General features: G+C 39.7%; 1 protein-coding gene across 2 annotated transcripts; it reads right to left on the reverse strand.

The window, feature by feature from the left end:
- Window positions 1-426: 426 nt before the first annotated feature.
- Window positions 427-15,286, reverse strand: alkbh8 (alkB homolog 8, tRNA methyltransferase). 2 transcript variants are annotated; one of them, XM_084718116.1, is made up of 12 exons: window positions 15,111-15,286; window positions 13,876-14,009; window positions 13,654-13,754; window positions 13,432-13,563; window positions 13,220-13,315; window positions 12,607-12,711; window positions 11,836-11,906; window positions 6,574-6,680; window positions 6,079-6,239; window positions 5,671-5,951; window positions 2,084-2,233; window positions 427-1,219 (listed from the first exon to the last, which is right to left on the reverse strand). In XM_084718116.1, the coding sequence occupies exons 1-12, from the start codon at window positions 15,246-15,248 to the stop codon at window positions 506-508; spliced, it is 2,190 nt and encodes a 729-aa protein (XP_084574242.1). In that variant the 5' UTR covers window positions 15,249-15,286; the 3' UTR covers window positions 427-505. The 2 variants fall into 2 exon arrangements, with proteins under 2 accessions (XP_084574242.1, XP_084574243.1); XM_084718117.1 differs by having other exon boundaries at window positions 13,876-14,043; window positions 15,111-15,282.
- Between the last annotated feature and the right edge of the window lie 7,908 nt (window positions 15,287-23,194).

The following is a 23,194-nucleotide window of genomic DNA, read 5'->3' on the forward strand; positions in this document are numbered from 1 at the left end:
CGTCTTCAAGAGCCCAAGCAAGTCCACTTGCCTATGATAACCATTTTACAAATTCAATGACCTGGATGACTGAGAGTCTTCACAGACACAGTAACACACACTAACTAACCAATCGAGGCAGTGGTAGACACATCAACTCTCTTTTTCTGAAAGGTAAAATTACTGATTTTTGTATGGCGTTTGGTTGGTTTGTAGAGATGAACATTTGGTTTATGCAACAGCTATCTCCCATCAGAGAAGGCTGTCTGACAGCAAGTTTAAGTGGTGAAAATATTCTAAATATAGCGTACATTTACTCCTGTGGACCCTGTGTACATTACTTAGCTCCTGTGATGGTGCTCTCTGCTTCTCCAAACTGGGAACATGCTGACCACCATCTACTGTAGGTAATACACTGACTATCAATAAGTACCTCATACTCTTCCTAATCAAATAATCCAAACTATCCCTTTAACATTCATGTAAATCTTTATTTGAAGTTAAATTATCATAAATTATAAGTGTGTCAGTTCAACTCCTTCTCTAATATAACACACCAGTTCCCCTGGTCATGGTAGCTGCTCTGCACTTTGACTCCAGCCACCTGATCACACAGCTGCTCCAGCTCCCCCTGCTGGAACACATGGTAATAGCGGTGAAAAACGGGCGCCGGGCTGCCTCCATGCTCCGATTTTGGAGTAGAAGTGGAGGTTTGAGTAATCTCACCGGTGTCCTGACCTGATCCAAAAGACATGTTGGACTCAGAGTTACAGTCTGACGTGGTCGTAGAGCTCAAACCATCAGCTGAGCAGGAGTTTGATGAAGTCTTTTTGGACTTGTCTTTCCTTTTATCCTTCTTGACACCCTCTCCTGATGCTTCTTCCCCTCGTCTCTTCCCCTCTTTCAAGTGCCAGGGAACCAAAAGGTCCTGGGTGTTGAAGGCTGTGCGGTTGGTGTGCACACTAAGTTTACTATCAGTGCCTCCGCTAACATTTTGCATGTTGTCTACAGGCCTGTGGTTGTCTTCTAAATCTGTGCTGGTATGGACACTGGATTCCTGGCTGGCTTCTGATGCGTTGCTAGTGGAGCTGTGGTTCTCAGGATGTTCTTTGTTCTGGTCTTTGAGGTACTTGGACTTCTGCTTGTTGTACTCTTGCTCAAACGCCCAGACGTAGATGAGCGCTCGACCACCAGGCTTCAAAAGTCTCACCAGTTCCCTCACCGCTGCCAGACGACGCTCCTACGACACAAACAACCACACGGTATTTATTTGACCATTTCTATCACACACTCGCTCAGCAGTTTTCATGTAATTAAAACAGCAAAGTGTTTTATGAATGAGATGTTTGAATCAGTGTCGGAAAACAGACTGCAGAGGAAGAAAGAAACACCAGAAAAAAAGAAGAAGAAAGTCTTTCATGAAACTCTTTAAAGGACACTAAAATTTAAAAGAATTAATTACTGTGATTTCATGCAAACATCAACAGTCTCTTCCAGGTGGAAAACTGGCAGCTGATTTGTCAATCACTTTCTTTAGTCTGTGGCCAAACAAGTAAAATAGTTCTTTAAGCTGCCAGTGAAAGCATGAAAACTGAACTCTGTACACTTTGAAAAACATAATAAAAACCAAGAAAACATAACATGTTGCTGTTATTAAATTGTATGTAAGTTGGGCAGAAGTTTTCAGAAATTTGTTGTGAACAAACATTGTGATTGGTTCTATAAATTTCCAGACATCCATTGTCACCAGAACCAATCAGTAAACTCAACCCCAACACCTCATAGCCCCTTTGAACAAGTACAAATAGGTCAGAAGTACCAATTTAACAGCAGAAGGATTTTGACATTCCCTCCTAATTTGGATCTGTGTCCCCGGAGCCAGAAGTTGAGAAAAGTTTCAAGCAGTTGAAACTTGTATAAAGTTCCTCAGATCTTTAAGAGATTCCTGCTGCCCCTTCAGTGTAAAAAGGGGTCTTATTATGAGGTCAAGTGACTAATGATTAATTAGGTGAAGTGCTTGTTTTTCTGTGTGGGTTCATCTTTCAGAAAAGGTGCCATTTTTTAAAAAAAATCTATGTGTTATTGCTGCGTGTGCACTGCATACCTGTGTGGAAAAGTGGTGTATGACAGCTATGGAGATACAGGCATCACAGGAGGCTGTACGCAGAGGGACGCTGAGAGCATCAGATACGAACACCTGGAAACCCCTCTCTGCACAGATTTGGATCAGAGCACTGCTGCGGTCACAACCAACCTGAAAGGAGACATGCATGCACATAAAATCATTCTTAAACATGAACACGTACAGAGAAGTCTGGACATGTACAAGGTAAATCAAGAGCAAAGGTCGAATGCAGTGAAGCACTCCTCATTTCTAATCCTCCCTAATAATACTATAATACAAACATCACATCGAAAAGAGCAGAAAAAACTTTGTATTGTTCCTTAAACCAGTGAGATGAGGGAGATAGTACAGCGACAGAACAGAAAAACAATAAAGAGAGAATAAAATGTGAGAAAAACACAGATCACATTGTCAGGGGGAGATAGTTTAAGTACAGAGAATGAGCAAAATGGATAGAAGTGACAGAAAAAGCAATGCAAAAAGCAAATGCTGAAAGGTAAAGAGCATGTAAGTTGGAAATAAATGTAAAATGAAGAGAGGAAATAAAGGAGGGAGAGGACTGGATGACAGTAATGATCATTTTCAACACATTCTGTCTCAGGGAGCAAATTCAGTAAAGTCTCGTCCTCCGAAAAGAGACAGAAGTGATAAGAGACAGTGAGAAACACGCACACATTCAATCTGTTACTAGCATGCAAACACACAGAAACGTCAAGCTTTTCATTTCAATTAAAGCTGGGAAGTTTACAGTGTTAATCTGCAAAGGGAGAGAGACTGAGAGGAGGAAGAGGATGAATATAGAGAGGGCAAACAGAAAGTGCAGCGAGAACGTGACAAATGTTAGAACAACAGCAAGATTCAACTCAGAAAGTTGTTGGTTGGTGTGTGTGTGTGTGTGTGTGTGTGTGTGTGTGTGTGTGTGTGTGTGTGTGTGTGTGTGTGTGTGTGTGTGTGTGTGTGTGTGTGACCTACATGATCACGCTGTTCTCAGTAATGATTTATCACGGTTACGGTCTGAGTCAGGATAAGCTGCTTACACGCACCTCCAAATCCCAAACATGAATATCCCAGTGTGCATACGTAAACAGAAAATTTAGGATATTGCCATGGAAACTAAGCTAATGCAAACAATGACAACCAGCAGAAAATCAGAGTGAGAGCGACATGGGCCTCTGCACCACTGATATCATCCCTCTACGTATTATTGTGGTTTACTTAGCTCATTTTAAAAGAGACATGATGTTTATACTTGAGATAACTTTAGAACAAACTAGCTACTGACTGATTATAGATATTTCACTGACTTGCTGTATTACCAAACTATTACCCACATGACCAGCCAGAATCAGACTCTGAGGTGAATAATAAAACAGGAGCTTCTTGTCCAAGGAAAGTGCCAAGATGCAAACCTTTGTGAACTCCCTCATTTTACTCTGGAACAGAGAAATCTGACTTGTACAACACTGTAACTGGGTGCTGAGGACTTGACACAGCTGCTTCCTTTTCATTTTACATTTACAGGAATGCTGAGCTACAAGGCTCTGACCTTTGCAGTGTCTTTTTTTTAAGGGTTGTGGATTTAAATCATTTTCTAATGTGGATCTTATTGTAAGGAACACTGGATAAAAAGCATTAATGCCTTTATATGCAGAACATGGATGAACCTTTTTTTATTTTTTAAATGTATATCTTGCAATAGAAACTTTATTTTAAAGGAATGGCTGAAAATTTTGAAACAGTTTAAAGCTGTGTTTCCACCTAAAGAACCAGGAACTTTTAATCCCAGGAACTACTTCTTTCTTTGCCTATATTCCCACTGCAGCATTAAGACCTGCACAGATTAGACCACTGACATTTTTTGCATATGACTATGCAACAACAATTAGTCCATATAAACCAATGGACAGGCATCATTATTTGTGTGACACTCCAACAGCAGTAACGTCCTCGGCATACATGCTTAATAGAGAAGAGGACAACGCGTGCATCAGTAATCAACACAGGACATTACAGGATTTTAGGACACATAAGCTAGAGTAGTAGCAGTGGGAGAAGACATTGCAGTGGTGTACAAATTTTATTCAACTTAAAAACACAGCACTCGCTGTATTATCAGCTTCCAGGAACGTTCACTCGGCCAGTGTGGCCAACAGATCGCTAAAGGAGTGCCATTCAACTCCGAGTTGGTATGACAACAGCTGTAAAATGAACATCACCTTAAGCAACATTTCCTGACACCTTTGTGTGTTCACATTTGCACACAGGTAAGTTATAATCAAAACACATTTAATTTATTATGTGGTTACACCACAACATCTGCACACATGTATCGAGCCTGTTAGTTTGCTTTGTCTCATTAAAGTGGCACTCGCAGGCTTCCTCGTTCTGCTTCTCTCAGTAGAGAACCTTAGACTTTACAGATGTCTGTTGTTGCTGTAAGCAAAAGTACTGGAAACAAAAACGTATGTCCTAAAATGTGGCAATCTCTACCCAGAATGCAATGCACCATGACATTGTTGCCTTTTCTCTATAAAGCTTTGACTTGTGTGTCAAAGCATAATAAACAAAAAACAAACTAGTTTACGGCTGCAGATTCAAAGTTCCTATACTTTTTAGAAAGTAACACCCTCTCTGCGCAGGGACTTTGTGGGGAGTAAAATAATGTCCATGGAATTTCAACCCTAGTCCCTGCAGTGGAAACACACTGAGCTCCTCCATATGCTACTACCACGTCCCTGTGGAAAGTTCCTGTGGTGGAAAGGCAGCTGAAGCCTTCTCTTAGAGTCAGATAGTAAAATCGAACAGGAATGTCATGTCTATAAATAAAATAAGGCACTGCATTTGGAACAAATTAAGAAAAAAAAAAAAGAGAGAAAACAGCCAGACTGACTCTTTCCAAACTGAAAAAAAAAAAAACACCAACACCAAAGCTGACTTAAATACTCATGTTGTTTGGTACGGATCAAACAAACTTGATACATCAAGTTGATTTGTGAGATTTTGCTGATAGGTGTATTTTTCAGACAGAGCCAGACCAGCTGTTTCTCATGTTATGCTACGACAACACTGTATTTAACCAAGGGACAGAAGAGTGTCATCAGCCTTCTCATCTCACTCACAGAAATAAAATAAGTAACCATATTTCCTATAATGTTGACCTAATTGTTTTTGGTGTGATTTAAAACAAAATCAAGCCTTGTGGTCCTGTTTAAGTAACACAGTACAGCTGTTGTTGTTTGTGGTTCACTGGTCAAAAAAAGGCCTCTGAAACCTCATCCATCTGAATCGACCAGAGCTTCTACTCGCATCTGTGAAGCAGCAGCAGAGTTGTTCCACCCCAGAGGAAGATTTGTTGTTTGCAATCTCTGTTGCAACTGATTTGCAGACTGTATGTGAAACAGCCCGTGCAGTTATGAAATATTTCTGCACATAAATGACTTCTGGTATTTTACTGTGATGATAATCTGAGACACAGTAGCAATAAAAAAAAACGGAATGGAAAAGGAAATGCCCCTACAGGGATCACTAAAGTATCCCAGAATGACACACATTATGGTAATACTCACTGCAATCAGCTCTGGGTTGACACCCAGGTACTTCCCATTTCCACAGCCCACATCAGCCAGCACGCTGCCGGCCGGGAGCGAGGACAGGAAGTGGCAAACGCGAGGCCAGGGGGAGTGGCGAGTGCTGCTGAAGTGGGAGGCGATGGCATCGTACACCCGGTGCACATACTCCTCCTCCAGATGGGCTGCGTCGGCATGGCAACAGGGCAGCGAGGGGGGAGACGGCGGAGAGGCCGCGGGTGCTGAGGGAGCTCCTTGACTGTCACAGGCAGAGGGGAAGGCTGGCGAGGGAGGGGGAGGAGAAGGAAAGGGCTGAATGGCGAGACAGGGGTCACAGATGCACAGATGTTGCCTAACATCTGTCGAGTAGCTGTGTTAACGTTACAGTATTACAGTTAAGATTCTCACCACAGTGGCAGGGTTCATGTCTGATCTTGCGGAAAGTGAAAGAAGTGCGGGTGCCCCTCTTGCTCAATGTGAGATTGCCGTGAGTCACATGGTCAGGCATGGCATGAGCAGGGGATTGTGGGTCGTGGGCTGGCACCATGTCAAACTTCCGAGGAGTAATCCTGAGGGGAGAAAGAAGACTAACCAATCTGTACAGTTGTTGTGCATCAACTTGTGTTCAAAAATAAAAAATACAACTCAGACCAAAACTATCTAGATGGATAAATAGCACTATTTTTGATTTGGGGGTGAACTGTCCCTTTAAATTGTGGACAAACTCTATTGAACAAAAATCCAGTATGAAGCCCAGACAAAGGCCAGTAATCTGTGCCCAACTACAATGGAATAACGGAAGAAAAGACCTGTCACTCCTCTGTCAATCAACCTAAAGCTCATGTCAAGATGAACCAGCTCCTAGCGGGGGGAGGCTGATCCTTCTGACACAGTCCAGCTCACCCGTGTGTCCAGAGGTATCTGCTCTCTCCCTTCATCACCAGGAGGCTCCGTCCAGGCAACACCACAGAGGCAAGACGGCCATCGGGGTGACGAAACTCCATCACAGTCTGTAATAACACACACACAAACAGGCATGCATTACAAATAAGAAAATACAGACCTCTCAAATCTCTTTAAAGCGGAAGCAGCAGACAGAAGTGGCACTCGTGTGTTTCACCACAGAGAGATTCTGCATATTGTTATTATTATTATTACTGAATTTTATAGTTACATTTACAAAAAACTGTGGACTGATCAGGTTATGGTCAATACCCCATTATGCTTTATAAGTGTCAGTATCTGCACCAGTACCTATTGCAGCCCTCAAGTTAGGACGCTGTGTAAAAACAACAACAATGCAATAATTTGCAAATACTTTCTCTGGGTTTCCCCTCAGCAAAGTTGTTAGGCCTGATGGTAAGAACATTTTGACTGAAGCTGGCAGCCAAAGGCCTTTTTTTGATGAGAGCCTGGTGGCAGTGTTGACTGAGGAAGGGTTCTGTAGGTTCTGTGAAAACATGATCACAGCTGGAATCATGTAACTGAGAATTTAAAGAAGCCATAACAGATTTCATGTGGCCCCCCCTTAAGTAAAAGCTGACTTGAGATTTGAAAATATTTAAAAAATACATACCCTGAAAATAAAATTCCCCAGTCCTCTGACTCAGTAGGGGGTCAACTTAGGCCTGGTGGGCCACCGGGCATGCAAAACACCAGGGGAACCCTGATTTTTGATCTATTTTCGATTGCATTCCATTTTTATCACTTGAGGTTTGCAACCTTTTTGGATTCAGTGTTGTAGATTTTTGCATCCTGCGGATCAAACCTCAATGCTCTTATTACTGATCGGTACTAAGTGTATTGAGGTGTGATACTCATCATCGGTGTATCCATATTGTCAAGTAAAAACTGAAAAAAATGCACCAAATACTTCAACAAATTCTGTATTACAGGATTTATTTCAGTTTTCAGGGTTTTTTTCTCTGCCTATCTAACTCAAATGTGGGTCACCTCTGTATTATTAACCGCAACCTTTGTTCAAAATTCAAACAAAAAGGCAAAGGCTTTTTTGTACACCAATACTTTTGTGCTGACTTTCCCATATTAGTAAAAATTATGATGGAAAAACTGCACTAAAGTGGTCTCACTGACTGCTAACGTGTAATTAATTTATTTTACATAAATAGCTGAATGAAGAATAATTTCCAATAGTGTAAGACCCAGTGACACCCAACATTATTAAGTCAACTACACTACAAGAGAATACCTATTTTTATTGGATTTTAGAGCCTCTTCTATTTTCTATAATATTTTTTAATCAAAATTCACCCCTTTGGCCCGTTAGTACCTGTTCACTTGTCACATTGAAAAGTTATTTTCCCTCATCATTCTTGCCTTTTATCAAAAAATAGAGCCAGAGCAGAGAAATGCACACAGGGACACTGAACAATCTGCAGCTGAGTGTTAATGTTGTGTCCTGTTCCAAAATAAACCGTGTCATTTGTCACAGTCTTTTTATCTTTTTGTTCCATCTTGGTATAAAATTTAAATCCCTACAGCGATCTTTGTCTGTCAAATCATGATTTTGTCACTTAAGCGCAGTACAGTTCTCTAGCCTTTGCCACAGTTTTCTCAAAAACACATCAACATGAGCTCCTTTTCAACCATGTTGTTGTACAGCTGTTCAGGTTATGACAAATGACACTTTTCTCATAAAAATGTGTTTCATTTAGCAAAGTAAGAGAGTGAAAAAATCTTATGGTATTGGTGCTAAAACTCAGGCATTTCAGTGATACAGTAATTATGTATGAAACTGAGTATTCATAAATATTGGTCATGCAGAATTGCAATATGACTTCTGAATTAGTGATTCAATAAATGTTGGTTTAACTGTCTGTCTGGCAGCAAATGTTATCTTACAAAAACTATTATCACACCACTACAGCAACATCACCAGAGTGGGAAATTAACACCAATCTACAGCCAAATGCTCGTAAGATATGAAAGTGGCTGATAGATTTCAGGCACGAAATAACAATATAGCATTGAGTGGCTGCTGAATTTGAACATTTCTGTCAGGCAGTTTTAAAAAGGTTCATTTCAACCTGAACATCACAAATGAATACAGAATGAAAAAACATCTTCCAGCTGTCCTTTTACTTGTCAATTTTCAGTGACGTCACACAGACACACACTCTCTCTCTTTCTCTCGGTAACAAGCAGCAGAAGCATCTCCACCCCAGCGTTGGTGTTTGATCCTAATGTTTCCTTACAGCGCATAACAGCATGAGCTCTGCTGGGAAATTACATCTACACAATTTCAAACTGCATCTCTCCAACTTCTGACAGCAGGAAAATTGGATTTTGTGAAGTAGAGGCGTGTGTGTGTGTGTGAGAGAGAGAGATAAGTGTTTGTGTATGATTGTGAGAGAGTGAAGTACATGCAACACCAGCAAATGATCAGATCTTTGCCTGAAACCACAACTGAAATGTCTCACACACACATGCACACACACACGCACACACACACGCACACCCACAAAACAGGCAGGACTGCGCCGTTCTCATCTGAGGAGTATTAGCCAATCAATGAAACTGGTGGAATGTGACTAAATCGATGGTGCCTCTAGCGGCTGCAGGACACTTTACTCCAAGACTATTCATCATTCTCACTCACACGCGCACACACACCTACAGACAGCCGGTGATTTCTTTTCTCTCTCCCTACAAACCCGACGTCTGTGTGTGTTTTAATCAGCAACAGCTCCATCAGTTTAGTTATTTTTTGGAAGCACTGACATGAATGAATGAATCGAATCCAGCTGAATTAAAATCAACGCAGCAGAAAGTTAGATTTTATGATGCAGTAAAGCTTTTCTGCAACAATCAATACTGAATTTAATCACAGCTGGATTAAATTGTTACACTCAAAACTTAACAATACACTAAATAAACATAGTGAATAAGAGTATAAATCAATGCTTGATATTTTGGGCATTTTATTAACTTTTACAGTTAAAATAATGGTGAATCCTCTCTTTATATTACTGCTTTCATAGTCTTTGTAGTATAATATTTATTAGCCTCTCTTCTCAGTGTTTCTCAGACTTTTTGCAGCTCAGAAAATACCTGTCCAAAATATTTCTACCACCATTATGACTCACGATAAAATACAGTAGCATAGGCCTGCTCTCTTCAGCTTCACACAGGAGGTGGAATTCTCTCTAATTTATTTCTAACTTCAAAGATTATTTATTGTACTGTTGCCAGAGCCACACAGTTCAGCTCACAGCTAATCATGGAGGGCGTATGTATGCATGCACTACCTGCATGAACGTGACTATGTACCAGGCCAATAATGAAACAAAAATATCACAGGACAGAACTTACATTAAATCACATTTACACAATCACATAGTTTAAGTATATTCATTTGAAATGTTATAAGTTATTAATTTAATTTATTTCATTGTAAAAATATTAGGAGATTCCTCTGTGCACCACTAGAGGCAGCTTGAGTATCACCAGTCTACTCGTACCACAGTGTAAGAAGTTCATTACATCATCATATTCAGAAAATTTTGTTTTGGGTGTCTGAAATATTTCATTTTGAACTATTGATCTCTGAGTTTTGAGTTGTAAAAATTGTATTGTTGTTGTTAAAAATAGCAATTTATTGATAAATGTCAATTCTGAAAATGTTGAAATGGTTTCAATACTCAATTTACACAATATCGATACATCAGTAACAGCAGCACTTTCTTCTCTTTTCTCTCTAACAGCGTGTTGACACTCTTAACTTTACTTACTTTCTGAGATTATGGCATGATCTAACATGAAAAAAAAACATTTCGCGTTGTCATGCTACAACCTTGATATATTCATCTTTTAATAAAAAAGCTAAAATGTTATGCCCTTAATGTTTCCCCATTGTAATAAAATATCAATATTTTTTAAGGTACTGTATCAAAATGAGAAATTCCGGTATCGTGACAACACTAAAATATTGTCAAGAGATTGATGTGAACATTTTTGTCAGGTTTTTGCAGGCACTTGACTGTGAACAGGAGCCACTGTTGTGAGACTGGGACGGGACAGGATTTCTTCTTTTTTTTCTTTTTTACCTGATGGGACTGAGACGGGACAGAAGTATTTTTGTGGCAGTGGGATGAACAGAAGTGAAAATTCATTCCTATGTCATGCTCTGTATGAGAACAACTTCCTTCTCTGTTTTTCTCCCCACACATCGAATATAAGACATCTAATGTATGTTTTTTTTGTCTGAAAGTGTCCACTATGACAAATAACACACTACATTTGCACACATGCCGTCTGTGTGTGTGTGTGTGTGTGTGTGTGTGTGTGTGTGTGTGTGTGTGTGTGTGTGTGTGTGTGTGTGTGTGTGTGTGTGAGACAGATGCTGTGACAGATGACAGCTGATTGCTAATAGCGCCCCTGCTTATTCAGACAAGCAGGGACAGATGGGCGTTCATCTACAGCGGACACCCTGCAGAGACTAAACCAGCATCCCAGGACCAGGACGCTCCGTCTAGTCTCACCTGGAACAGTCAAGGACGCAGCAACACGGGCTGTTTGAAGAGAAACCTGCATCTCTTCAGTTCATTAAACCAGAGAGGCCATGACACCACTAAAAGAGTCATTAACCGCACACTGCGCTGATTGAAGGACGCCGTGAGCAGGAGATTATGACAGAATGCATAAAGAGTGTCAGGGAAAAGAATGACATGTAGCGAGCAAGGTGACAAAATGTTCTCAGGCAAATCACAAGGACACCAAATCCAAACATACTGTTGGACACACTCATCTCTGACAGTCGTGTCCCCTGAGACACATGAATCACACCGGTCAGTGAAGCGAAGCCTAATCTGATTGATCAAACGGCGACACAGCGAGGAAACACAAAGACGAAGTGTCTCGTAACACTATGTTTACATCCCCCTTTTAACTTTGCATCGTTGTTTTACACCAAAATATGAAAACTTTCTCTTGACCAACAGGTTTTAATCTTTAAATACACAACTCCCATTTTAATTATTGATGAATGCACCGTGGGCACCGCTGGTCGATACCGGCTACACAAGATGACTGATGAAGCGCGTGGCTGAATAAATGATCAACCCACAGGTCTGCGGTGAGTATTTCTCTGGAGTGGCTCTTGCCACATTATCTGCAGAATCACAGAACGACGGACCGACGTCTTACCTGCGTCCCCAGGCTCAGCGACATGATAATGTCCTCAAAGGCAGAGTGAGTGTCCACGTGAGGAGGAATACCTGAAAGTATTATAAACATGCATAATTAAAACACTTTTAATGAATTTAATGAATAAATGTTTAGTTTCAGCTTATTTTAAGGATTTCTGATGGACTCACTGAACCTTTTTTTTTTGTGTGAAACTCAATAAAACAAGCATAATTGATAACAAACTGCTTTCCTTTCCTGATTTGCCAGTGCTGTAAATCTATTAATAAAAACACCAGCAGGAACCAAAGACCTTTATCAGACCTCATTGACGTATGTTGGAAGTGTTCTGGCGCCACCTTGTGGTGCAAGTCAATAAATTCCACTTACAGTGTACTTCGTTTGAAAGTTCAACCAAGTGGTTTAGTAACCACAGCTTATATAATAATAAGTCCTTTTAGTTTCACAATGTTTTTCTTGACCTCCTCTCCACATATATTGGAGCTGCCGCCATATTCATTTAACATCTGTATTTTTATTTTTGTATTTATTACACCACATTAAACTCAATATTGATTCGGTACCGACCCCCTCTTAGGTGAAAACATTGATATTTCTGTGATTTTTTCGTGAGTGTATCAATCTAGGTGAAACCATCAATTTTTTTTCATTCTGTCTACATGTGGTCAGTCACATGTACGTGGCGCTGATGACGAAACCCATTCAAGTTTAAGTATCTTGGTTTTCCCAAGGCTGTATGTGATCATTAGAGACGGGACTGGAGTGACTCACCCTGTCCAGACTCATACTGGTTGACAGTCAGCTGGTCTGGCATGATGTCGATATGTTTGTTCTTCACACACCGCTCCAGAACAGGCAGACACTCCTGAGGAATACCTGGACACATGTACACTCATAAACTCCTTCATTAATCTAACAGGGAACACTCTGAATTCTCTGCTATATGTTCTGTATAGTTTCTGTCCAACCAAATTTCTCTGTTCTGCATCGTTTCTGGTTTGCATTTTCATTAACATGGTCATGGCTAATTGCATATTTGGTCTCTGATCCCACATCACCTCACTGAACACTTGTTTGTATATAAAATGTTGTCTTATTCGTTGCATTTTTTTTATATTTTTTTGTATAGTTTTCTTTTATACTACTTGTATTTTTATATTTAAGGACATTAAAGATTTTGCTGTACAGTGTATTCAACTATTTTCATTTTGTTAATTGTCAGGTTTATTTTTCTATTTTTCTCTTCTGGTGTTTACATGTATATTTACTGTATTCTAACTGCTCACGTGTTATGTTTGATGACTTGCTGCTGAAATGAAAATATGACCTGTGAAATCCTGATTGTAAATAATTATTTAGATTTCAAAGGAAGGAGCAGTTTTACCAGCTGGTAACGGCTTGTCCTTGTCCACGTTGTTGTTGTCGTAGCGAAACTCAAAGCCATAATGTTTGACTCTTCTGTGCTTCAGAGCCTTTTGAGCTAAAAGACCAGAGAATGGAGTTAGCAACTCAAGTTTATGAGTGAATGTTATGAGAAACTGAACATAGTGTCTCAACCAAAGACAAAGTGACAAAACACATTATGCAGCCCCTCACCAGTGACAACGTCATCAGTAGACGACCAGTCGATGGCAGCGAGCAGCAGAGCCTCCTCCTCTGGAGAAACAAAATCCTCCACCAAGACTAATCCCTCTGGTACAGGAACAGACGCCTCTTCTTCACAAGTTACTGCATACACACACAAACAGAATATACAGTAGACTATAGCAGCTCTCGCAATAATTGATGCTCGTGCCTGTGGGTGTCGAAGGGACGTACCTGAGTCGACATAACTGAGGTAGAGGGTGACGCCGTTCTCTCCACACTGCAGCTTTTCACCATTGAGGTGGATGTGGGCTTTCCGTGCGCTCTCTTCAGATCTGGAAACAGAATGAAATTAACAACAGTGCGAGTTTTAAAACAGAAATTCTGCCGGTAAAAAGGTTTGAAAATAACATCCTGGTGGGATACAGCGTTGTCCGTGAAGCACCTGTACTGTACCTGTATGTGACAAAAGCGTAGGGTTTGTGAGGCGGCATGATCAGCATCTCCACCTCTCCCATTTCTTTCAGCGCTGACGACAGCTCCTCTCGACTGACGCCGTTCCCCAAGCCGCCGTTAGCCACCACCAAACTCTGCACAGGAAGTTTGATTTTTTTACAGACCAGTCTGACAACAAAACAACTAAAAGGATTAAAACAGATTCTGGAACAGGCTGAAGGTCTAACACCAACCTTAGATATTGTATTTAATGTTTTACATTTTTTCTCTTACATTTAGTATCTTGTTCTAGTATGATCCTGAAGAAACTTTTATTTCATGTTAGCTTTATTTTTCACTGTTGCAAAGACAATATAAACTTTATTGTAACTTGATGGTTATCATTTCCTAATATTGAGTGTCTACAGTGCGAGAGACGTATAAACTTCACGGTAAGTTCCTTTTCAGTTTTCATTTGTCAACCTTTTATTCTTTTGAGACTTCTTATACAGATTAGATTTCTTCATTTGATATCTTTTTACACCTAATTTATTTCCTTGATTAAAATTTTAGTTGAGCCGAGTTGTTTTATAGCCAACATTTTACGTGTATTTGGTCATTTTTCTTAAGTTGTTCAATTTGTGTATTTTATTTATATTTATTTACGTGGGATATGTGATATTCTTAGACAGGCATCACACTGTGATAATCACATGCCTTTGCAAATGTAGTTTCTTATTCTGCTATTAAGGGTGGTGTTTTCAATGTATTTAAAGTGTCTTTGTATACAAACACACACTGTATATCAAAGGATACAACAGACCAAAGTAGATTCTTTGTGCAAATATGACCTGGCTCTTAAAACGGATTTAGACTTGTGTTGGCAAACTCATTCTGTCACAAAACAACAATTTCAGGCTACAAAACTGATCCAAGATGTAAGACAGCAAAACGACAAGCCCACTACAAAACGTGAATTGCGATTAATTTACTTTTTTTATGACTGAAAACAGGATTTACAAGCTAATATTGAAGAAATCTGGAAATTAGACAGCTAACTTGCAAGCTACCAGCGTGCCTTCTTTTAATAAACACATATTGCAATCACAAAAAGTGAAAAATCAACTTTATGCTATGCTGCAGGTATTAATCTCAATAATTACACGTAAAATGCAGGAGAAGAAGCGACATGCTGGCTAACTCTCTCTTCTGACAGCTGCCACTTCCGGTTTATATGAAGGGTTTTTTCCTCTTACCTTGGTGGGCTGCGATGTTGTTCTGATGTCTTCATGTTTCAGCAGTGTGTGACTGGCTTTTATCTGTTTTCGAAGAACTTTCTTCTCCTCTTTGCTCCTCCTGACGGCCTTCACGTTGTTTTCCACACTAGGATCCATGGTACGTCATTTTATTTGGTCCGGGTGCAACAAGAATTAAGCACCGACAGTTCCTAAAGATTCTCCTCCCAGGATGGCAACACACACACACACCTCATACTTTTGATATCATTGTTATTCCAGTAATAATCAGCATGCTGTATTGTTTATCACAACACAAATTACTGTAAAAGGCATCACTGTATTCATTTTAATACTATAAATTAATAACTGTAAAATAATGACACAGTAAAATTAAGACACTTTTTAATTGAAAATTTTTACTTTATTTAATCAATTCACTGAAGTCCTAAATACTTAATTCTTGTTGAAAACATAAAAAAAAACATGTTGAAGTGTTTGGGCTTTTTACATTCATCAAGGTGCAAATTAATGCTGAATGTTCTCTAAATGAGTAAGTGTCTGTGAGTCACAAAGCTGTTTATACTCTGCTTATGGACATTTTTTTTCTGTCAAAATAGTATTATTTTCTTTTCAAAGTTTTCCTCTGGTGGCGGAGATGTTTGAGAAGGCAAACCCAGTCTCTCTCTTTCATTCATTTAATCACCTTCTTAAAAAGCATTGCAATATTTGTGCATATCTAAAACAACACAGTGGAAGTTTAATCTGTGTGTCAATCGTCCAGCTTTTGGACAAAATGAACCATTAATTCAAACATTTAAATATTTATCAAATCAAAAGTCAGCTCATCTTCTGCCTTCTTGATAACAAAATTAGAAACTGTTTGTGTTTTAAATAATGCAAAATGCGCAAAACCAGATTATTATGTGACTGCTGGAAAAATAATCCCGCTAAAAATTACTTTATTGAGACAGTAATAATACATTTACTGTAAAACTATTCTGACAATATAAGTATACAGCAACTTACTGTATACATATTATACAGTAAGCATGTCTTGATTTTACAGTAATAATGTGGTAATTTCAGAAATTTGTTACATTGCAGGATTACTGTTGGTCTTTTTATATAAGTGGTCCTGCTATTCTCTCTTCCCGACTACACATCTCTCACTCAGTACACAAGCCTTACTGCCGTCCAGTGTTTTTGTGGCTCCATAGGACCTAAACCCTGATGGCAAATCCATGCTGCATGCCTTCTTAATCTCCCAACAAAAGACAGACAAAAATGCTCTAGGGATCATTCTATAGGCCCTGCTAACATGATACTCAGGGATAAATTGTAAATATATAGGGGTGACTATCCTGTGGAGACTGTTTGCCATTCCTTTTTCATCCATCATCAGACTCCACTCAAATTCTGGCAACTGAGGATGATCTTGCATTACCCAGATGGAAAAGTATTACCACTGTGGACTAGTTGGCTCACTTCTTATGCATCCCTTTCAACAAAACACAACGCTCTGCACATCAGGACAGATGCTGATCAGATACAAGTAGTCATTGTAACTGATAGTTTTGTCTTTGGTGCAGTGCCTCCTCTCTGTCTGCTCAGATCCTGCGCATGAATTCCTCTACAGCCAGATTAATGACTCCCCTCTGGGTGGACGCCTTTGTGTGTGAGCGTGAAACATTTGTGTGTGTGCATACATGTGGGGCGTGTGGTGTAATGAACCCCTCACCTGTCCTCAGCCATCTCAGTAATTAATGTGCCGAGCAGAGCCGCTGGCCAGTGGGAACCCTCCGTCGTCTTAACAGCACGCTCTGTTTAGTCTGCAAAACAACAGCTGCTCAGACAGGAGGCCATGGCTGCCCTCTCCAACATGAACACAACACTCTGCACCTTCTTGTTTTTCAAAACGGTCTCATAAAATCGCCACTCCTTTATGAGCATTGGATGACACCCAGGTAATGAATCAGGGCCACAAACAGCAAGGGTAAAAGCTTTTGCACCTATACCATCTAACAGCATTTCATCCAGTGTGCTTTGTGGCAGTCCGACAAAATGTTATCGCAGTTATATGAAAACAGGAGTAAGATGGGTTGATTCAAGAAGCAGAAATTAATCCTGCCTCCATTAACTCTATTCTCTCTCTTTGTAAACCAATGCCTGATGGTTAATTTTGTTACAAATGACCGATCCAAGTTCCACCCCTTTTCAGTCTATGATACGAAAAAGTGGCGCATGTTTGGCACCCGGCAGAACCTCAGTCAACTTTCTCCCTCCCTGTTCTTAGATATGTTATATCTATGCTATGCTAGGTTTCTTTATGTTGAAAAGAAAACCATTTTGATGATGATGAAAAGAGGTTGCTGGGAGACCTGTAAAAGCAGCATATCATCACATCTAGCTACTGTTAGCAAAATGCTAGCTAAATAGCTAGTAAATAATACATTAATCATTAGCTGGCTAGTTACATCTGATAGCTAATTTACATAAATCATTGGCTAGCTAGTTAGTTAGCATTCTGCTAACTTAATATGTTACTAAATATGGTGCTTTTTTATATATAACAATATAAACATATAAAGGTGTATGCATCAACATCTTTTAACCACCTTCATTTTTTTAACAGCATAGATTAGCCTAGCACGTAGCATATCAAAGTACAGGAGACGGGAGTGGAGACAGCTGATCAGGTTCAGTGTGTAAGATTTATGGGGATTTATTGGCAGATATAGAATGTAATATTTCTAAGTATTTGCATTAGTTTATACTGTGTATAGATGAAGCTGTTGTGATGACATTTAATATCAGCTGTGTCTTAAATATTGTAATGCATAATGGTATACAAATTAAATTACTTCTACAATATTGCTTTAGATTCAAAAAAATGTACAGTGAGCTGTTAACATACAATATAAACATATAAAGTATGCAAAAATTGCTGCAAATTAAGACAGGAGTTCTAAGGATAAACTTTACTTTTTTTCTAAGGGTAACTTTTATAAGGCAGCTCTGATACATGTACAATGAGAAAATCTGTTTTGCAAGACCAGTAACTGTAACTGCAGGTTCATGGTCTGAAATGATTGGCTTAGAAAGATGCATGTGATCTACGACCATGTTTCAGACGCCTGTTCACAACAGGAAGGACAAGGACAAGCGAGCAAAGACGACAAGAGTATCTGGATGTTCGGCAACATTTATTCAGTTTACTGTCACAACTCTCAAACTGGTATTTGCAAATCTGTTGCATTTGTAAGTGGGTATACAGAAATCCTGTTTTCTTAGGTGGTATACAGCGTATACCTGTGTGTCAACTGGATTACAACAGCCCAAAAAGGAAAAAACAGACAATGTCAAGATATGGCTTTTGTGTTTCCTGCAAGTTTGACAGCCACTAAGAGGACATGCTTGCAATCCACAAGCACATCACTAGATGTCACAAAATCCTGCGTACGTACCTTTAAAAGACTTGTCATCAAAGTTGGCTCAAATGCCGAGTTTCAAAGTTATTTTCTGACCTTGGAAACAGCAGCTGATTAAAATAATCCCACTACCAAGTCCACTTAGTATCTGATAAATGATCTGTTAATCACAACCATGAGATATGATCAAATGCTGGACCTGTGTAGAAGTGTTTCTCAACAGCTGTTTCTAGAGTGACAAACAAACACTGTACCTCATCTCGTAAGTGCAATTGTAATAACAACAGCCATTCATCAGTGAATATGAAGACAGGAGTGTCCACGTTCTGCCATGTGGAAATGTCACTTTAAGGTTACGTACAGGAGATTAGGAAGGTATTTCTCTTGCCGGTGCTCAAGGGCAGCTTCACCTTACACATCAGCCAAGCTCTGAAAAAGCAGCATAATGGTGAGAACTCAAGTGGAACCACTTGTGTACCCTGAGGCATGCCATCACGCTTTGAAATGCAGGGCCAGTAGCCAGCGGCCAAACTCCTGTTGCTGGCATCTTTGTATTCTAATTAGCTGGAGACTGCATGACGGAGATGGACGGATAAAGAAACCAGATCCTGCTTTTTAAAATAGCGATTCTGATCTCTACCTCTCTCTCGGGACGCCGTGTAGGCAGATATCCGTCTGTTCTTGGAGAAAGATGAGTCATAAAAAACTCAGGTGATGAAACAGCCAGTTAAAAGTACAGAAATATATCAGCTAAAACTGCACAGGTGTTTTTTTCCCATAGAGATGATGAAGCAAGAAAATGGAATGGGATGGAAATGGAAAATATTTACTCATGTATTTCTGAAATCTGCAAGAGGTCTGATGTCACACATGCACCAATGCTTTGGCTAATTGATGTTTTCATGGTGAAAAAAGTAAGGTGTATAGCCAAAAATTTGTCTTCCATTAAACAGATACCCAAGAGAAAACTTATCAGCCTGTGTTACTGAGGAAAGTAAAATAACTTTCTATTAACTGACTAATAAGTAGCTAAAAGGGATATAAGACCTAGATAGAAGTTACCAGTGAAAGTGTTTGGCAACAGGGCTTGGTGTTTGGTTATCCATCTGGTGTGCATTCATCATCTCTCTGTCAGGATGATAGTCAGCTGAGATGAATTCCTGTCTCTCCGCCAATCACTGCTGCTGTAGTGGAAAAGATTTAGACACTTTAAATGAGAAAAGCCGTGGGCTAAATATTTTTTCAGTGCCAGCTATTTGTAGACTAATGTGCAGGCTAAACAAGGGGATATTCTGTTTTTATGGGATATTAGGACAATGCTTCTCAACAACACACTTTCCTGATCAAACATTGTACTTTTGTCAGTATCACATTGTTTGTCGGATGAGTGTGGTGTCTGTTTACCTCTGTGATTACAGCCTTAATTCATCACTTTTTAACTTGACTATTGTATTTTCATAGGAATAATGAATAATACAGGCTTGTGTCAATGGTCTTGTCCTCAAATGTATTATAATGAACTAGATAGTGTTTGCAAAGACATCGTTCATTCAGTCCAATGAGAGTTGCTCGCCTGGTGTGAAAGGCAAAAAAAGCTTTCAAGCTTACTGGTTTACTTCCTGGTTATACTACCCACTGACTGCACATTCCAGTGTCTATACTAATATACTATTTAGTATCCCTGAAAAAGATTTAGTCCAAATACATGGGCTGTCAAATGCACTATGCCAAAGCTACTACTACTCCTACTGCATCAAGTTGCATTTTGCAGCATGCAAGCCAGCATACATCAGACCGACCAAACATCGTCCAGCCCGGTTCAGCAAGGCCACGTCCCCTTCTGGGGGAAAACCCATGGTTTCATGTAATAGCAGGTTGTAAAATCAATAAATCCATCAAGATCTCTGGTCCCCCATCCTTCCTGGAAAAAAGAGAGCAGCAAGAATGTCTGAGGCTCCAGAGAACGGTGATTGTCATTAACTATGGAGAAGTTCAGTCATAATGTTACAGTACAGCAGCGTCAGACTGTCGTCTCTGACTAAATCTTAGCCAAGCTTAGATAAACAGTTGTCTATTGACAGGTTTTGTGATTTAGAGACAATATTAAGCCTAACAATACCTGCTAATTCAGTATAAATGTCTGACCACTGTGTCAAAGGGGAAGACTGAAGGAGCATGATGGCTGACTGATTAACCTCAATTCATTAAGATATTATGCTCAATAAAACAACCAGGTTCAGGCAAGGTCACTGAATAATTATAAGACATGTCTATAAAACAAAAAAAATGTTTAATTCAATATGAATTTATACAATGTTGTCAAAACTATAGTTCAAAAACACATACATTTACATTGTTGTGTTCGGGATCTATCCCCCAAAAGAGCCTGACATTTTGGCAAAGTACTCGTAATCAAACTTGACACAAATGTTTGCTTGAACTCAAAGATGATGATTAGATTTTGGTGGTCAAAGGTCAAAGCTCACAGTGACCTCACTGTACACATTTTTGACCATAATTCAAGAATTCATATGCTAATTATGAGAAATTACACACAAATGTTTAATAGGATAAAATGATGAGGTAATGATGGTTTATATCCAGAAGGTCAAAGGTCAACTTCACTGTGACTAGGAGTGCAACAGATCGCAGTGGTTCAGCACGTTTGTAATTGGTGGATTACATGAAACCACCATAGTGTGAAACACAGTTTTACTGTCACTGTTACTTTTATACAAGTAATCTCAAGACAGTTGTAGTGAAAAGACCGAACAGCTGCACGCTCTGTTTTACTCTGCAGCTCATGTCTGTGAGGCAGCAGAGTTTAAAAAAAGCAACTGATTTAGAAGCGCCTGCATCAACTCAAGTGAAATCCTGACCATGACTTAGCACATTTTGACTGGTGTCACTATGCTGGCAGCTTGGAAGCAGATCATAAGATTGTGATATTTACTGAAACTCTGGCAATATCTGCCAGGTTCATTTCTACACACCTCCTCTTTGATCACCGGTGCGTTTCGGGTCGGCCTGTCTGCGACTCACTGTGTCTGTGTGGGCGAGTACTTGTGACTTCTAATCAATCAGATAGTGCTGTGGGCGGGGCATTGAGCCAGGCTGTAGAGTGCAGTACACTGAAAAAAATGATTTTTTGGTTCTGTATTGCCTTAATTGTTTGTTTAAATTCTACAGGAAATTATTATTTAAGTTCTTTTACTTTAAAATGTCACATTTTATTTAATATGTTACTTGGTGTTTGTTTGTAATTATGTATCCTCATTTCCATATGTAAAATGAACTAAACTACTGTACTGATTACATAACCTGACACAAGAAAGTAAACTTTACTTGGGCAGTGGGAGTAAATCTGACAGCCTTGTGCTGCTCAGTGGGTGTGGTCAGAGGAGAGTTTGCACTTTTTCAAAAGTGACACCAACCGAAACCATCAGGAGCTGGACAAGCACAACAGACTGACTGCGGTGGTTTTGTCACTTATTTGATTGTAAAAAATCATGGATGTGAAGCCACAGGGGTAGGTTTTATGCTTAATTAACTTAATTCCCGTCCTTAATGACTCTCATTCACACCTCCCCCCAGGTGAAACTCATGAGTCACACAATGGAGGGGCGGGCACATGAGTCACATGCCCCCTTACGTGCTAACGACCCCATTAGGTTTAATACCTGAACTCCCAAACCAGTCAGGCAGAACTGAAGAAGCCTCTTGGATGAGAGGCGAAACGTCTTCAAGAACTCTATCAAGTCCAGTCGCCTACTACAAACCTTGATACGAGTACCATGACCTGGATGACTGAGAATATTCACAGACATGTGTTGCGGTGCTTAAAAATTACAGTCTTCAGAGGCACCACATTGAGAAACAGACTTTCGAGACAAACTTTCCTGACAGATCACAGGAGAGGGCTGCAAAAGTGCAGAGTTTGATTTCATCTTACAACTGGAGCTGTACTACGATGATGCAGTCATGCACAGCCAAAGAGAGAGCTGCAGCAGCTTCCCTCCGTCTGTTCTGGATCCTGGCATGAAAAAAAAGGCCATTCACAGACTCACAAACGGGAAAGACTGCATGTTGGCCGTCGTAGATGAGGTGATAAATGATGAATTGTATTGAATTTGTAATTGAATAGAACTGCACTTTGAGATGCACCAGGGTCAAATGTGACCAAAATGTTTTTTAATTTTTTTTTTTTTATTTCAAAAGTGTGTGGGGGAGCGGGGGGGCTGAATTGCTGCTACATCAGGTTCTGTTAAGTCGCAGCTCTTTTGTTTTTTCTGCACTTTTTGAGGTGCTTGCGTCAGATGTGACCAAATTTAAAAGGGAAACAATGAATAAACAAACAAAGTTTGTTCAAGAACTCCCTACGTAATTATTTGATGGGCTTGTTCAGTATAGATTGAATTAATATCACTACATATGAAACCAGCAGGCAATTAGCTTAGCTTAGCATAAAGGCTTGAAGCAAAACCACAACTTGTCATTGTCACAGTTCGGGGTTATTTTCGTTGTTGTTGTTTTGTGACCAATTTTTTGTTGGTTTTATCTGCCATCCTACGTTTATCCTACATTTATACAAATTATACACGTATAAAAGACAAAGAGGACAATAAGTCATCCCCTTGCCCGCTCCTCCACCCACCCCGTAGCCCCTACCCCCCC

This window comes from Lutjanus erythropterus, chromosome 4 (assembly GCF_056507025.1).
Source record: "Lutjanus erythropterus isolate fLutEry1 chromosome 4, fLutEry1.hap2, whole genome shotgun sequence".
Taxonomy (NCBI): Eukaryota; Metazoa; Chordata; class Actinopteri; order Lutjaniformes; family Lutjanidae; genus Lutjanus; species Lutjanus erythropterus.

Bases quoted from the DNA above. Each gene is read 5' to 3' on its own strand.
- alkbh8 (XM_084718116.1), bottom strand. From the start codon at position 15,248: ATGGATCCTAGTGTGGAAAACAACGTGAAGGCCGTCAGGAGGAGCAAA. The intron at 13,755-13,875 runs GTACAGTACAGG...TTCTGTTTCCAG, and splicing joins TACGCTTTTGTCACATACAG to ATCTGAAGAGAGCGCACGGA. The intron at 6,240-6,573 runs GTGAGCTGGACT...TTCTCCCCTCAG, and splicing joins AGATACCTCTGGACACACGG to GATTACTCCTCGGAAGTTTG.